The 16,142-nt window shown below is 43.8% G+C and overlaps 1 protein-coding gene across 1 annotated transcript in view; it reads right to left on the bottom strand.

Moving 5' to 3' along the window:
- Positions 1 to 13,781, bottom strand: part of ANKRD55 (ankyrin repeat domain 55) — a 38,999-nt gene extending 25,218 nt beyond the window's left edge. Inside the window, exons 1-4 of the mRNA XM_081929470.1 lie at positions 13,399 to 13,781; positions 5,640 to 5,762; positions 1,828 to 1,958; positions 943 to 1,052 (exon numbers count right to left, since the gene is read on the bottom strand). Of these exons, the coding sequence (XP_081785596.1) occupies positions 943 to 1,052; positions 1,828 to 1,958; positions 5,640 to 5,762; positions 13,399 to 13,438 (404 nt within the window). The 5' untranslated portion in view covers positions 13,439 to 13,781. The remainder of the gene's footprint in view (positions 1 to 942; positions 1,053 to 1,827; positions 1,959 to 5,639; positions 5,763 to 13,398) is intronic.
- Positions 13,782 to 16,142: the final 2,361 nt, after the last annotated feature.

The raw sequence follows: 16,142 nt of genomic DNA, 5'->3' as shown, positions 1-16,142 counted from the left end.
CTGTGATTTGCACAGAAAGAAGCAAGTGCTCCCGTTGCTTCTTGCCTGCTTCAAGGAAATCAATATTAAATTAAATAAGAATGACACTGTCTTTGGTTTTGCATGCATCTGCGTCACAGAAACCAATGGGATTTGCCTGCACAAAATTGTGCACAGCATCACAGCCCATAAGAACCACAATAATTCGATGGATTTTCTTGATAACATGAGTATCAAGTGATTTCTTGTTGGTATTGTTAAAAGTTCCATGCAGTGATTCTCCACAACTGAGGAAAAGTAGTCTCAAGGCAAATCTTAGCTACAGAGTTGAACTATCAACCTTTTGCACAGTCTTGGATGTGGCTGTCTGTAATTGTGGCTGTTTACTTACCTTGGCACTACCTTGAAGAAACTTACACAAGGCTTAAATCCCGTTTTATTGTTTCTTGTGTGAATAATGTTAATGTCTGGTCATTGTTCACCCAGCAGAGAGGCATTTCTAAATAGGAAGAGTATTTGCATGAACTAGTTTTTTCCATATGTAGGCTGTACTCATGAACACTCATTGGTTCCTGCAGTTGGTGCAATTGCACTTGTTACAGAAACTACAGTATATGTGAAGCCCCACTGGGATATATGACTAAGGTCCTTTGATTTCAATAGGTCTACTCTGACTAAAACTTGCATGAAATACCAAGCCAGGGTTGAAGTACAGCAAGCAACACCACAGCTGTGAAAACCTTCATCAGCAACCCTTTATGTGCAGTTAATTATTAGTACAGGACGCCCAGGCAGGTAGAGAAGTATGATTAATAATACAAAAAGGCTGAAATTCTAATGAGTCTTATCAACCTCTTTTATTACCTAAGAGGGAACATGTTCTAACCACTATGAGCAATAATGAAAAAGCTACAGATTACAGATCTATTAAAAGATTCATTATCCGTAGCTCAAAGAGCATACCTGACATTGGGATCAGCAGTGGCAGCATGTAGTGGTAATCTTCCATTTTTATCGGGGATGTTCTGTTTGGCACCATTTCTCAGCAGGCTGACGCAACCTTCCAGCCACCCCTGAAAGTGAATCAGAAGGAAAGAGGCTGTGCAAATTGGAAACTTTTTTGAAAAAATATGTGTACTGGATATGAATTTGTTTCAACAATATTTTTTTTAAAAAAGGTAACAGTGCAATCTGTACATGACTACTCAGAAACAAGTCCCATTGATTCCAGCATGTCTTACTCCTGGGTAAGATGTAGACGTAGGACTGCAATCTATATCTCTAGGTTTGGGACCTAAATACTGAGTTAATTGGCACCTGGCACTCTTAAGACCCCAGAGATTGTGCTAGTTTGTAGGTCTACCTTCCTTGATGTTTCATGGCATTACATCTGCTGAAGCAGGGGTTCTTAACCTGTGGTCCATAGAACTAGGGGGAGCCATTGGTGGGGGTTTATGAACACAATGCGAAAAATGATTTCCAGTGCAATAAAATAATTTATAGCAACCAGGAGGAAGAATCTATAGGACATGTCCTTCTGTTTTGCAATTTCTAGTTCCGCAGCATATGATTACTGAATGACAATTTTTCTGATGAAGAGATATCAGACATAACGCTGGACAAAGGAAATGTTTACTTCAGAAGATGATGTGTGTGCTTAAAAAAACACCCTAGTGGAGCTGTTGCAAGTTTAACAAATGCATTTTTAATGATATAAACTGTCAGCAGTCCCTTTGATAATGTTGTATTTTGCCAGTATTAATCATATGCTATAATAGTTCCAAAATGCTGCTTTTTTGTTGTTGATTTTTCCTAAAAACTATGTATAGGGGAAGGAAAGCTCCATACCAGGTAGGTTGCCAGAGATAAACTAGTGCGCCCACATGCATCTTGGGTGTTGATATTGGCTCCCATCTTCAGCAGTAATTTCACTGTATCGAGCTGGCGTCCTGAGATGGCGTGCATCAAGGGAGTACAGCCTTGGAAAGGAAAAAATGTATTTCATTTAAGGCACAGTTAGTACAAAAACAAAGACGCGGGTGGCACTGTGGGTTAAACCACAGGGCCTAGGGCTCGCTGATCAGAAGGTCGGCGGTTCGAATCCCCGTGACGGGGTGAGCTCCCATTGCTCGGTCCCTGCTCCTGCCAACCTAGCAGTTCGAAAGTATGTCAAAGCGCAAGTAGATAAATAGATACCGCTCCAGCGAGAAGATAAATGGCGTTTCTGTGCGCTGCTCTGGTTCACCAGAAGCGGCTTAGTCATGCTGCCTACATGACCCGGAAGCTGTACACCGGCTCCCTCGGCCAATAAAGCGAGATGAGCGCCGCAACCCCAGAGTCGGTCACGACTGGACCTAATGGTCAGGGGTTCCTTTACCTTTAGTAAAAAACACATGTATAGTATATCAAGTGCTTCATTTTGCTTTAAAAAGTGCTTGCACTCCTGGAAGTATTGTTACCTCTCAGGAGAGTCCAATTTCAAACTCCACATAAGTTAGCTATATTATATGACTGTGTTAGTTGACGTGTGTTTGTGTGTATTCATTCTGTACCTGGCTAGTTTAGGGGGGAGAAGCGGGAAAGGAAGTCATCTGAGGCAGATACCAAAGTAAATTACACCCACTACCCTTTCAAGATTTTTTATTTTAAACATTAGCAAGAGCTTTCAGGGTGACTTCATGCCTTACCTTACCCACCAGTTGCCGCCGTTGGGCAGAATAAATTGGGGGAGATTGGGCTCCAAACTGCTTCACTTAGGGTTGCAGACGATTTGTTTCCTTATTTTAAGTCCTAACTAAAATGCATAAGCCTTTTTGCAAAGTAATTTCCCCTATAATTATAACAATAATTTACTTTTTTTTTATCCCACCCTTCCTCCCAAAGAAGCCCACAGAATGCATTTGTGTGTGTTATTTTCACAAATAGATGCATTTTAAAATGTACCCTTTGGTATATAATTTTTTGTACACCCGACTTGGCTGGAAAACATCACTGCAAAATTCAGGAATATGCACATTTTGGAAGATGCCTGTATTTCATTTCACGTACTGTATTGTTTGGAAAGTGAAAATGTGGCAGCTTTACCTTTAAACTGATTCAAATTTCTCTCCCACCCCTAGGCAAAGGAATCAGTACTATTAGCTTGAAAGTGAGGCAGAGAGATGTGGGTGGGGAACAGGATGTTAGACCCACAAACCGTGGCTTCCTGCAATCTAGAATTCCTCTCACAGCTCTCATGTTGTAGAAGCCCGACATAATAGTCATTCCTGCAACACATATATCTACTATTCCACATCACTGTTTGCCTCCTAAGCCTGTCATGTGCCCACCATTTTGTCTCTTATCCCTTGTTTATTAACGCACTGATCATTTTGCAAATTGGCAAATTTTGTTCTCTGCAGTACAAAAGCTGCACAGAAACCGAATGAGGCAAATCAAAAGCAAAACTGTGGAATGAGGAGCAGCAACCATCGTGGATGGAGCAATGTTTCGTGACTGAAAGACCAGCCTAATGACTTTCATTTTTAGCTGCAGCTTTTATTTAATTAACTAGATCCAAGTAGATAATTGGGGAACTAGTCACCGGCCTCTTACTTTCTTTTTTCGCTTCCCTCTTCCACACTTCTGTCGTGAACACCAAGCTACGTAGAGTGGCACAGAAGTGTACAGATAGCTCTTTTACATACCCTCCAACATTGCTACCCTCCAAATTGGGACGTCAGGAGGGATGCACCTTCCAATTCGGCACTCTGGCGCTGTTCAGCAGAGTTGTGCCACAGTGCTGGCTATTCAGGGCAGCTGATGGGTATGTCTTTACACACCAGCAGCTAATTCAAATGTTCAGAAAAACCATGCAGTTCAGCCTTCCTGGCTGCAGATTTCCTTAGACTGTGCTACTTCAGGAACTCAAATGACTGTTGTTCGAAGCATGTCAAAAGTTCCTCGCATATGGAAAACTAGTAATTCAGGTAGCTAATTCTAGCTAAGCTGGAAACATCCCCACATGCATGGGTTTTTGTTTTTTTTTTGATACAAGAAGGAATGACTGATACTGCTAAAATTCACCTGGGCGTAGGTGTCATTGAACTCAGTGGTGTTTCAGATTTCATAAGTTCAACTGACAGAACACAGCAGGCTTTAAAACAAAAGATGTGCAGCCAGCTGAAAGGCAACCTTTGTTTCTTATCCAGCAAGGCAAACCATCTTGCAAAGAAGCAATGCTGCTTAAACTGCTAGGGTGAGGTTTGCCATCAAAGCAAAGGAAACTATTCACCAGCCTTTTCTTTATTCCCCCATCCCTGCTGGTCCTCTGACTTCTCGTATGTATAACTGTCACAAGCAATAGTCAAGCAGTCCTGTTGTTACCTCATTCATTAACCAGAACTGTTGTCCTGAAACTCTTACAGATGACATTATTGTTTATACACTGAAAACCAACCAACCCAGAGCTGCTCCCACACATTTCCCCTCTACTGTACTCTTTTGGTTCTCAAATAGTATATAGTTCTCAACTTTTCACAGTTAAGTTTGCATTACTGTTTGTGAACATTTAGGATTACAGTTATAGACATCTAAAGCTACTTCACCCTGAATTGAAATTGGTCCATCTAGGTCAGTGTTGTCTGCTCTGGCTAGCAGTGGCTTTCCAGGGTTTCAGGCAAGAGGTTTTTCAAGGCCTACCTGGAGATGCTGGGGATTGTGGAGATAGAGAGCCAGTGTGGTGTGATGGTTAGAGTGTAGGACTAGAAGGACCTGGGAGAGCAGGGTTCAAATCCCCACTCAGCCATGAAGTTCATTGGGCCTAACCTACCTCACAGGGTTGTTGTCAGGATGAAATGGAGGGGAAGAGAACCACGTACCACCTTGAGATTGCTGGAAGACAAGCTTGGTATAAAAAGGTAAAGGACCCCTGACAGTTAAGTCCAGTCACGGACGACTCTGGGGTTGTGCTGCTCATCTCGCTTTACTAGCCGAGGGAGCCGACGTTTGTCTGCAGACAGTTTTTCTGGGTCATGTGGCCAGCATGACTAAGTCACTTCTGGCGAAACCAGAGCAGCGCACGGAAATGCCTTCCCGCCACAGTGGTACCTATTTGTCTACTTGCACTTTGATGTGCTTTCAAACTGCTAGGTTGGCAGGAGCTGGGACAGAGAAACAGGAGCTCACCCTGTTGTGGGGATTCTGCAACTAGAGCGCCTCTTCTGTGCATGTGCGGGCGGTGAACCCGGAAGTAAACACTTCCGTGTTTGCCGCATTCGTAAGCTGAAAGTCCGTAATAAGAGCAGAATGCAACACGAGGTATGACTGTATATAAATGTCAAAAATAAATATTTGACCTCTAGACTTTCTGCATACAAAGCAGTGCTGTCTAGCTGTGCTTCAGCCCCTTCAGCTTGTTATTAGGTACACTGGAGAAGAATTCACTTTCTGGGAGTTGTGCAGCTATAATATATGATTGTGCCATATATTCTTGTGAACAGAGAGGAGGAAGAAAGTGTCTTAAAAGAACTACTGTAATCACTACCCCTTTTCTTTCACTTGTAAAGAAGGAAGTCTCTAGCAGTGATACTGTGATGTCGAAAGTGATGCTAAAAACAGCAGAACCATAGCAATTAGTTACAACTTTTAGCAACTGAAAACCAGAGAAAGAATCGCTTTACCATCACTGTCACAGCATTCTAGTATTGAGGGATCTTCACGAATGACAGCCGTCAAAGTGTTGATATCCCCATTAGCTGCTGCTTGATATACCAGAGTCAAGTCGAATTCTTCTGCCGAATCGCCTGTGGGAATAAAAGCAGCAGGGAAAACAAAAGATTTTGTTTTTGTCTTTGGTGGTGGAGGGGTTGCAAGAAGATCGATGACAAGGTTAAATACAGCCCTCACATTAAAGACAGTCACATAGAAGAAGGAAGAAAAACACCATTTCACAATGCAGGAGCAAATCCTAACATAAAAGGGCAGGCAGGCATTTTGCTGTTCCAATCCAAACGTCTTTAATGTACAGTGGTACCTCAGGTTACATACGCTTCAGGTTACAGACTCCGCTAACCCAGAAAAAAGTGCTTCAGGTTAAGAACTTTGCTTCAGGATGAGAACAGAAATCGTGCAGCGGCAGCGGGAGGCCCCATTAGCTAAAGTGGTGCTTCAGGTTAAGAACAGTTTCAGGTTAAGTACGGACCTCCGGAACGAATTAAGTACTTAACCCGAGGTACCACTGTACTTTGGTATGATGGAAGCTGCAGATCATGATCTAGATTGTTAAGATTATGATTTGCACTTATAAGTCATTTTTTAAACAAAAAGAAACTCAAAACTTTTCTATTTCAGCAGGCCTATTCAGACACATGCTTTTTAAAATTAGTTTTTAAAAAATAATTATTTCATTGTGATTAATTGCTTTTAGATATTTTAAACTGTTTTAAAATATTGCTATATTTTATTTTTAACTATTTTTCTATCATAGAAGTGTTTGCCACCATGGGCACCTTGGTGAGAAGGGTGGGGTATAAATGTAGCAAATAACAATAATAATAAATGCAGTTAGGCAAGACCTTTTCAGTTGTGACATCTTTGGTGTAAATAGGTGTGGAGAACCTTTGGCCCTCCAGATGCTGCTGATGTTATGTACTGAAGTTCTCACTCTGGGCCAGCAGGGGGATACTGTAGATAGTTATGCAAATAAGGGATCAAAAGTGACGTTCAGTGATTGGATAGTTTTAGAAAGTTGTTACAGTTACGTTGTACTGGAGCTCTATATAAGCAGGCTAACCGGACCCTTCAGTTCAGTTCTGTCCTGGCCTGTGAATAAACAAGAGCTGTTTGAAGAATCACTGTGTCGTCTGATATGTTCACCCACAACTTAACAGCTGAACTACAATTTCTATCACCCCTGGCCATTGGCCATGCAGGCTGGGACTGTTGGGTGGGGGTCATGAACATCTGGAAGGGCGCAGGATCCCCATTCCTGGAGTAGAGGCCCCGTGTGCTCTACCTGGCTTGTGGGGAAAAGGTGGAGGTGTTTTTCTCCCCAGAACTTTTAGAATCTGAGAGTTTAATATATTTTTAATGCTGGTTCTGCTGGTATTAGTATTAGTTTAGTATTGCTAAAGGGACGCGGGGGCGCTGTGGTCTAAACCACAGAGCCTAGGGCTTGCCGATCAGAAGGTTGGCAGTTCAAATCCCCACAACGGGGTGAGCTCCCGTTGCTTGGTCCCTGCTCCTGTCAACCTAGCAGTTCAAAAGCCCGTCAAAGTGCAAGTAGATAAATAGGTACCGCTCCGGCGGGAAGGTAAACAGCATTTCTGTGTGCTGCTCTGGCTTAGTCATGCTGGCCACATGACTTAGCTGCACGCTGGCTCCCTCGGCCAATAAAGCGAGATGAGCGCCACAACCCCAGAGTTGTCTGCGACTGGACCTGATGGTCAGGGGTCCCTTTACCTTTACCTAGTATTGCTATATATGCTTTCAATGTGCCTTAATTTTTAAAGAAGTTACACATTTTTAAAAGATTCTTTTTTGGTTGTTAGCCATCAAAGGGGGGCCCCTGCCAACACACACACACACACACACACACACACACACACGATTAAAATATGTACATACATACATATTTAGAGGGGGTTAATCTCTTGGGATTTGGCAGTACATTGATGCAGTTATGGTACTGTATAACACAGTTCAACTTCAATTCTCCAAAGCAGCACAGGCCCTGGGTGAACACCTGGAACCCCCTGGAATCTTGCTACCACTCGGCAAAGACTGGGAGTGGCGCCCAATTTCTGTAACAATATATTACCCCATGCTATATGCCTGCGCTTTCATCTTGCAGGGCTTCACTGGCCTGTGCAGAAGAGGAAGCACAGCGGGAGGGAAGTGTAACAGCCTGTGGTTTAGTCAGTCTGTGATTTCTACGTAAGAGGAATCCACAATAAGGCTGCTGCTCAGCACTTGCTGATGTCTCAAAGGCATTGAAGCCTGCAACGGGTTTATGCCAATCCCCTCCTTCCTCTCACATCGATTTGCATGATTGCAGCCAACAGCAGTAACTGTCAAGTAGACGAGGCGCTTTTCTTTCTGGTAAGCAGAAAGGTAGCCTAGCAACTAATGGTCCTTTGACTCAGATGAAACTATTTATACGTGCTGTGGCCTTTGGTCAGTGCTCAAGAAATCACATGTTCTGTGCCACTGATATTTAGAGTGGGATAAGACATTCGCGGGATAAAGGTCCATATAGTAAAAGCTATGGTTTTCCCAGTAGTGATGTATGGAAGTGAGAGCTGGACCATAAGGAAGGCTGATCGCCAAAAAATTGATGCTTTTGAATTCTGGTGCTGGAGGAGACTCTTGAGAGTCCCATGGACTGCAAGAAGATCAAACCTATCCATTCTGAAGGAAATCAGCCCTGAGTGCTCACTGGAAGGACAGATCCTGAAGCTGAGGCTCCAATACTTTGGCCACCTCATGAGAAGACTCCCTGGAAAAGACCCTGATGTTGGGAAAGATTGAGGGCACAAGGAGAAGGGGACGACAGAGGGCGAGATGGTTGGACAGTGTTCTCAAAGCTACCAGCATGAGTTTGACCAAACTGTGGGAGGCAGTGGAGGACAGAAGTGCCTGGAGTGCTCTGATCCATGGGGTCACGAAGAGTCGGACACGACTAAACGACTAGACAACAACAACAACAACAACAAGACATTCGCATATGTAAAAGCCCTCTTCAGACCATTTTCATCTGTTGGAGGTGCAAGGGGAGAAGGGGGCAGTGGGACCATGCTGCTGGCGCCATCCCTTGCCATATGCCTGCTCAGCACAACATCTGCAAAGGGGTCCCTACTCTAGAGCAGCTTCATGCCTGTAGGAGTTCTGTGTGATAAGAGACCCCTGATTGTCTGGAGATGCTGATTATGTGGCATGCACAGAGCTACAAACTTCAAAGCATCCCTTTTCAGATACACTGAACATGCACATGTTTAGAGAATGGAGCCAGAGGCCCATGTGCTGTCATGGGCAGTGCTAGCCACAGTCCCCCAATTATTTTTTATTGATTTTCCAGATTATTACAAATCATTACTGAATTAATTCAACTTAAAACCATTTCCAAAACCGGTTTCCCACTCTTGTTACAAGGCCAGACTCTTCCTGTCCAGAAAAGACCATAGTTGGTGCACCAGCTATAGCTGGCAAAAGGCACTCCTATACCCTGAGGGTATCTGAGTGACAGAGATAGAGCCAAACTCCATATCTGTTATGTCCAGAGTGCCGTCTCACCCGGATCATGTGCCAGTGTCCCAGACACAAAAACAACCAACCCACAGTGCCTCCATCTCCCCAGGGTTCAAGTTTAGTTAATGGCCTTCCTCTGCTACAGCCAGACAACGGTCCAGATCATGTACAGCCTCTTTCTCCTGATTCAGAATTTAAGGGGAAGTGGAGCTATGTGTCATTAGCATGCTGATGACATTTTGCCTCAGAAGTCTGAATGACTGCACCCAGTGACTTTATATGGATGGACAGGGTCAACACCACAGAGATGTTAGATTAGGGACAAATTTGCACCCTGTGGTACACTATAGCACAGACACCGTGGAGCTGAAACACAATCTCCTAATGCTACTCTCTGGACATGAACCTTAGTGGAACCACTGTTGAACAGTGTCCCCAATACACATCCCACAGAGCTGGTCCATGAGGATGCCATGCTCAGTGGTATCAAAAGCCGCTGAGTGACTGAGAAACAGAAACAGAGCTGTATTCCCCCTGTCCCATTCATGATAGAAGTCAGGTATCAGGGTGACCAAGGCTGGTTCACTCCCAAAACTGAACCCAGATTGAAATGGATCTAAAGAATTCATATTCTCCAGGAACTCCTGCAGGGTCTTACCCCTCCCTCTGTCTACCACCTTACCCAAGATGCAGACAGGTAGGTGGGCATATACAGGGAATGGATGCATTACCTCCTGTTTAAGGGCAGTAGGCAACCCATCGCCACGTAAAGACACATTCCCCACACTCTGGGTCCATCCAATCAACCTTTGGTGTCACAGCCCCTCCCCAAGCCCTGAAAAAAACACATCTTGTAAGACCATGATCACATGAGGGTCACGTGACTCACATGGGAACCTGCTCCCCGGAAGATGCATGACCCAGTTTTTTTGCATGTCCCAGTTGGAGGGTATGAGAACCATGTTTGCCACCTGGAGCTACTTGGAGAAAAAGGCAGGATATTAACACAATAAATAAATAACTAGTAAAGGTAAAGGGACCCCTGACCATTGGGTCCAGTTGTGACCGACTCTGGGGTTGCGGTGCTCATCTCGCTTTATTGGCCAAGGGAACCGGCGTACAGCTTCCGGGTCATGTGGCCAGCATGACTAAGCCGCTTCTGGCGAACCAGAGCAGCACACGGAAACACCATTTACCTTCCCGCCAGAGTGGTACCTATTTATCTACTTGCACTTTGACGTGCTTTTGAACTGCTAGGTTGGCAGGAGCAGGGACCGAGCAACGGGAGCTCACCCCGTCACAGGGATCCGAAACACCGACCTTCTGATCAGCAAGTCCTAGGCTCTGTGGTTTAACCCACACGCCACCCACGTCCCAAACATAAATAAGTAAACAAACGTTTGCACCTGACCTGGCAGGGTTCCCTGCTGATGGACATCCCTTTTCAGGTGCTCTAGGGGAGAGGAGTACCATTTAGATTTCCCACAATGCACTGCAGTGATACTGCATCAGGGGCACTGGAGGGTCATTTACATGGTGGCTCCAAGATACCACAGTGCTCACCAGAGCAGCTTTGTAGCTACTTTCCTCTGCTCCCCTCCTGCCACCAGCCTCATGAGCAAGGGGGTGGGGAGCTCTGAGAAGGGAGCCGGCCTACCAGAAGATACCACACTGAGGATCCCTTCAATCTGGAGCTGGCCCTGTCACTCCCATTCATTCATAATAATGTCTAATAACAGCCTCCCCCCCATGCATACAACTGCACGTTTGGGGCTCTGGTTTTCAAGAAGAAAGACTCTCTCACACACAGCTGCAGGCACAGGTTTTAATTTATGCCTGTCCATGAACATCCAAAGGTAAAATGCTTGCATTCACCCCCTTCTCTTTTTCCTCTTAGTATTCCCATAGCATCCAAAAGTCTGGGATACTTCTGTGGAAGGGGACGGAAAGCAGGCAAACTGCATGCCATTATCTTCTGGTGCATGATGAACATGCGATATCCAAATGCTGGGTAGCCTGGCAGAAACTGTCGAATAGCGGGGGCAATTGGGACTGCCAGTGGTGGGATGAGGTCAATGGAGGACAGTGGGAGTGCAACGGGTTGCTCCCTATTGTCTGCCTTGTCTCTGAATACAGAGAAAGCCAAGTACAAAGTGCTGAGACACACAGGCAAAACCTAGTCCTCACGTGCAGCTTCGGAGAGGTGTGGGCATTGATAAAAGCAATAAATTGATTAATTCGTAAAATGAGAGGTGCTAATTCTAATTCAAAGGGACATGGGTGGCGCTGTGGGTTAAACCAGAGAGACTAGGACTTGCCGATCAGAAGGTTGGCGGTTCGAATCCCCGCAACGGGGTGAGCTTCCGTTGCTGGGTCCCTGCTCCTGCCAACCTAGCAGTTTGAAAGCATGTCAAAGTGCAAGTAGATAAATAGGTACCACTCCGGCGGGAAGGTAAATGGCGCTTCCGTGCGCTGCTCTGGTTTGCCAGAAGTGGTTTAGTCATGCTGGCCACATGACCCAGAAGCTGTATGCCGGCTCCTTTAGCCAATAAAGCAAGATGAGCGTCGCAACCCCATAGTTGGTCACGACTGGACCTAATGGTCAGGGGTCCCTTTACCTTTACCTAATTCTATCATTGCCCTAAATTTCAAATGTGTAGAAGCCTCAGTGAGGCACAGCATGCCCTCTGCACATCCTCAGAGGCACTTTCCAGGTTCCAGAGTTATCTTCCCCCCTCTCCTTCCCATGTGATGAAGATGCAAAGTTCTAGTGATCTGATGGCTTTAGGCACAGATGAGATAAATTCATGAAGCTCAGATACATCAGTGGCTATTAGCCCCATTAGCTGGGAAATGAGTTTCTGTATTCCAAGAGAATTAGACTATTAGACACTCCTTTTTCCAAGATGCTGGGAACCAAAGGATTCTCCATCATTCTCTGCTTCTCCTGATTGTGTGTGCTTGGGTGCTGCTGGAGACGAGAGAGTGCCTGACTGCATAGACCTTCGGTCTGATACAGCAGTTCTTATGCTTTTATGCACACTCTGTCTCCATTCACATTCATGACGTGGGCAGATCCACATACTCAAAGGAAACCTTTCATGGCTTTGCCAAATTTTGTCAAATTAACTGGAGAAGCTTTTGTGGGTAGAGGAGCTCTGCATGCCCACCTCAGTGACTAGAGTGGATTAGAATGACTATCCATTTCTTAAAAATTAATAGATAGTGCAGAGACTTCAGCACGGAAAACTGGTCTATAGATAAAAGAGTACAACTGTTTTGACATGGCAAAGAAACTGAGCAGACAGAATTCATTCTCTAACATTATGCTTGTGCCCTTTCATGAAGTCATAGAGCCAAGATGCTTTTCAATATGGGCCTGATTCTGCTTTCCTAGCAAACATGTACAATTTGTAGGTGCAAACACAAGACCAGAGGACGATCATCAACACCTTGTTCTTTGGTGCTTGTTGTTTGGTGCAATATCAATGCCTGACATGATTTCAGATCATTTGGTGGGTACAAAAGTCATATGAAAAGTTACTGAAATTTTGGAATCGGGCACTTAGAATAAAAAATCATAGAGTAAATTAAATTGAAATCCAAGAAATAAAATTCTTCCATCACACTACAGAGCAAGTGATTTAATTTCTGTAGTAACTTTTCCTGGATAAAATGCACCTTTGCTTATCGGATTGGAATATACAATTGGACATTTGTAGTTTGTCAGTATCCATGCCATCAATTTAAGGATTTATTGAAAGATGAGAGCATCTCCAGCCACTGAATTTTCAGTGGCTTGCACTTAATTCATATTTTATTTAAACCAAGAAGCCTAATTAGTTAGGTTTTTACAAAACCCAGAAAGCAGATAAGCTAGCTGTAAAAGTAGAAACCTCCTGTCAAATATGAGGAAAATGTCAAACACAGTCAGTTTTCTCCATAGAACTTATCTCTTTTGGTTAACCATTTCCATACTGTAGCAGACTGAAATGGCTGCCTTTAAAACAAATTGAAATAGATCCCCTTTTTAAAATCAACATGTGCAGATAGTCGAACAGCTTGACATGAAATTCACATGGTCTAAGAATTCCCACATGTAACATGAAACATTCTGTCTGATGTGAATGAGAATGCAACAGCAACAGGCATATGAGCATGAATGAATATTAGCATTAACAACAAACAGCTTACCTTTCTGTTGATCAAACACTGATGAAGTACTAAAATCCATGGTTGCCTATTGCCTTTCCGTCCTCACCTCTGCAATCACCGTAGCAATAGCCCATATATCACACCAGTAAACAACGCATTCAATGATTGCTGCCGCCAGTCTTCCTTTCTGGATTAAATTTGCTTTATGGCTGCAGCTTATCAGAAAGGCAACCACACTCCAGTCATGTACGAAGAACAATATCTTCCATCTGTAAAAGACCCTATTCAAAATGTTGATTGGAAATGACCTGAGGTACCATCATTTCACAGGGAAAATAAATCATCTTTCATCCTGTGTCTGAGAAGGGCACTGCTGAGAATGCAGCGTCAGCTGCAAGAATGCCGTGCTTAAACTGAAGTCTCCGCAGATGAATGAGAATCCATCGTGCCAGACAGAGCATGTGCAAAGCTTGCGGTGCCGTTTGCAAGCTGATGTTCTCATTACTCAGGTGAAACAGCAGTACATGCTGGGGCAAAAAGAGTCCACACACTCTCTCTGAATATTGCAAGGGTATATACCCTGCTGCCCATTAACAATATCCCCCCGCAACTCTAAACACCTAGCAACCTGGGTTAATCAGCCCACCATCTTATGCATATTCACTTGGGAAAAGCCCATTAGGTATATTTAGAATGGCAGTCTTTATATTATATTAAACATGCATTGTTTAATATACAGTGGTACCTTAGGTTAAGTACTTAATTCGTTCCGGAGGTCCGTTCTTAACCTGAAACTGTTCTTAACCTGAAGCACGACTTTAGCTAATGGGGCCTCCTGCTGCTGCTGCGCTGCCGGAGCACAATTTCTGTTCTCATCCTGAAGCAAAGTTCTTAACCTGAAGCACTATTTCTGGGTTAGCGGAGTCTGTAACCTGAAGCGTATGTAACCTGAAGTGGAACCACATTCAACTGCTCTGATACCATCATGAGAACAAATCACAATGCAGTCACAATAAAAAGGATGGCTGGAGGAGTTTTGCACCTGTTCTTTAATGAGCATTTATTCCGCTTTGTTTACAGAACAGTTACTGGACAATCAGCATTCATCCTGATTTGTCTGTGGGGTGTTTACATGTCTTCATCCCACACTTCTCAATGAATCTCCCTACCACTGGTTGTGACTGGCCTTTGTTGTCCTTTCTTGTTCCTAGCACATGCCTCACCAAACCCCAAACCTCCTTCCTGTCACCTCACAACCCTCCCTGTCACCTTGGTATGAGCATCAGTGAGGTGTCCAACTGTCCCTATTTTCCAGGGACAGTCACAGATTTACAGACGTTTCTGATTTAATCCCAGAATGTGACACTTTTCCTTAGGATGTCCCTATTTTCATTGGAGAAATGTTGGTGGGTAAGGAGTTATGTGACCCCCCCGAGCCAAAAAGATAAGCAACTATACAATCTTTAGAAGGCATCTGAAGTCAGCCCTGTATAGGGAAGGTTTTTATATATATATATTTAGCATTTTATGTGTGTTGGAAGCCACCCAGAGTGGCTGGGGCAACCTAGTCGGATGGGCAGAATATCAACAACAACACTGAATAGGACATCTGTATTTTCATTGGAGAAATGTTGGAGGGGCGCAGGCCTTTTCTGCAATGGCTCCCAACTTGTGGAATGCTCTTCCTAGCGAGGCTCGCCTGGTGATTGATTGATTGATTGATTGAGTGTTTAATTTCTATACCGCTTAGTATATTAAAAAGATCTCTAAGCAGTATACAAAAAACAAAAGAAAAAACAAACAAACCTGAAGCAACAACAGACAACTTTAAATATTACAATAACACACAGTTACATATAGAAATGTTACATTAATGTATTTAAATATATACCCAGGCTCCAAACAAACTCTCAGCTCACCCACAAAATCTCACAGTGAGAAGAGTTTCTGGAAACAGTGGACATCACCCTAGTCTCTCTGTGCTTTTTGAGTCTCTATGTGGTAAACTGCCCTGTGATCCTCAAATGAAAGGTGGGTGAAATTAAAGAAAGCTAAATAGACAATACTGAGCTTGGTGGGCCAGTGGCCAAACTCAATATAAGGCAGGTGTCTATGTGGGGCCCAGGACAGATGTAAATGGAGACTTCAATGCCAGGATGCTGGCAGATTGTGTGGATTACAAAGGAAAAACAAGTACTCAGTTTCCATTGATTCTGGAATAAAAATGGTGCATGTACTTAGGATGGGTGTAGGGAGCCAGGCAGTGATCCTTGGATGAAGATTGGAGTGCTTCCAGTATGTCTCCATCTTCATCTACGAAAGGTGGAGAGCATAATTTAGTAATCCTCACAAATGCAGTAGCAATGTATTAACATAACTTGCCTTTGAATCTTAGAATGAGGAACTCTGAGTGTAATGGGCTTTATGAAAACCGTTTCACTTACCACTTTAAAAAAGAAAATGTTGCATAAGTTGTTGTTGTCTTTTAAAAAATCCTTTGTATTTTTTCCAGGGGGAAAAAGCCTATTAAAAGAGTGGGGTTTTTTTTTGGCTTGCAGTAGGGGGCTGAGTGAGTTGGATCACGACTAAGCACTATTCATTTAAATAGAACTAAAGCATGATTTAATCTTGATAGCATGTCACGTATTGCCCTCAGTGTTGCAGGCCTTCACACAGCTTGGCTTTCTTGTCTCTTTACTGCTGGCTATCTACCTTGGTACCAGGTTTTGTTTTGTTTCTGTCTTTGAAGAGTTAGCAGTCTTGTGACATCACCTGCGCACCCC

Source organism: Podarcis melisellensis (genome assembly GCF_964234715.1).
Source record: "Podarcis melisellensis genome assembly, chromosome: 11".
In the NCBI taxonomy this organism is placed as follows: domain Eukaryota; kingdom Metazoa; phylum Chordata; class Lepidosauria; order Squamata; family Lacertidae; genus Podarcis; species Podarcis melisellensis.
This window is presented reverse-complemented; position numbering and strand designations above follow the sequence as displayed.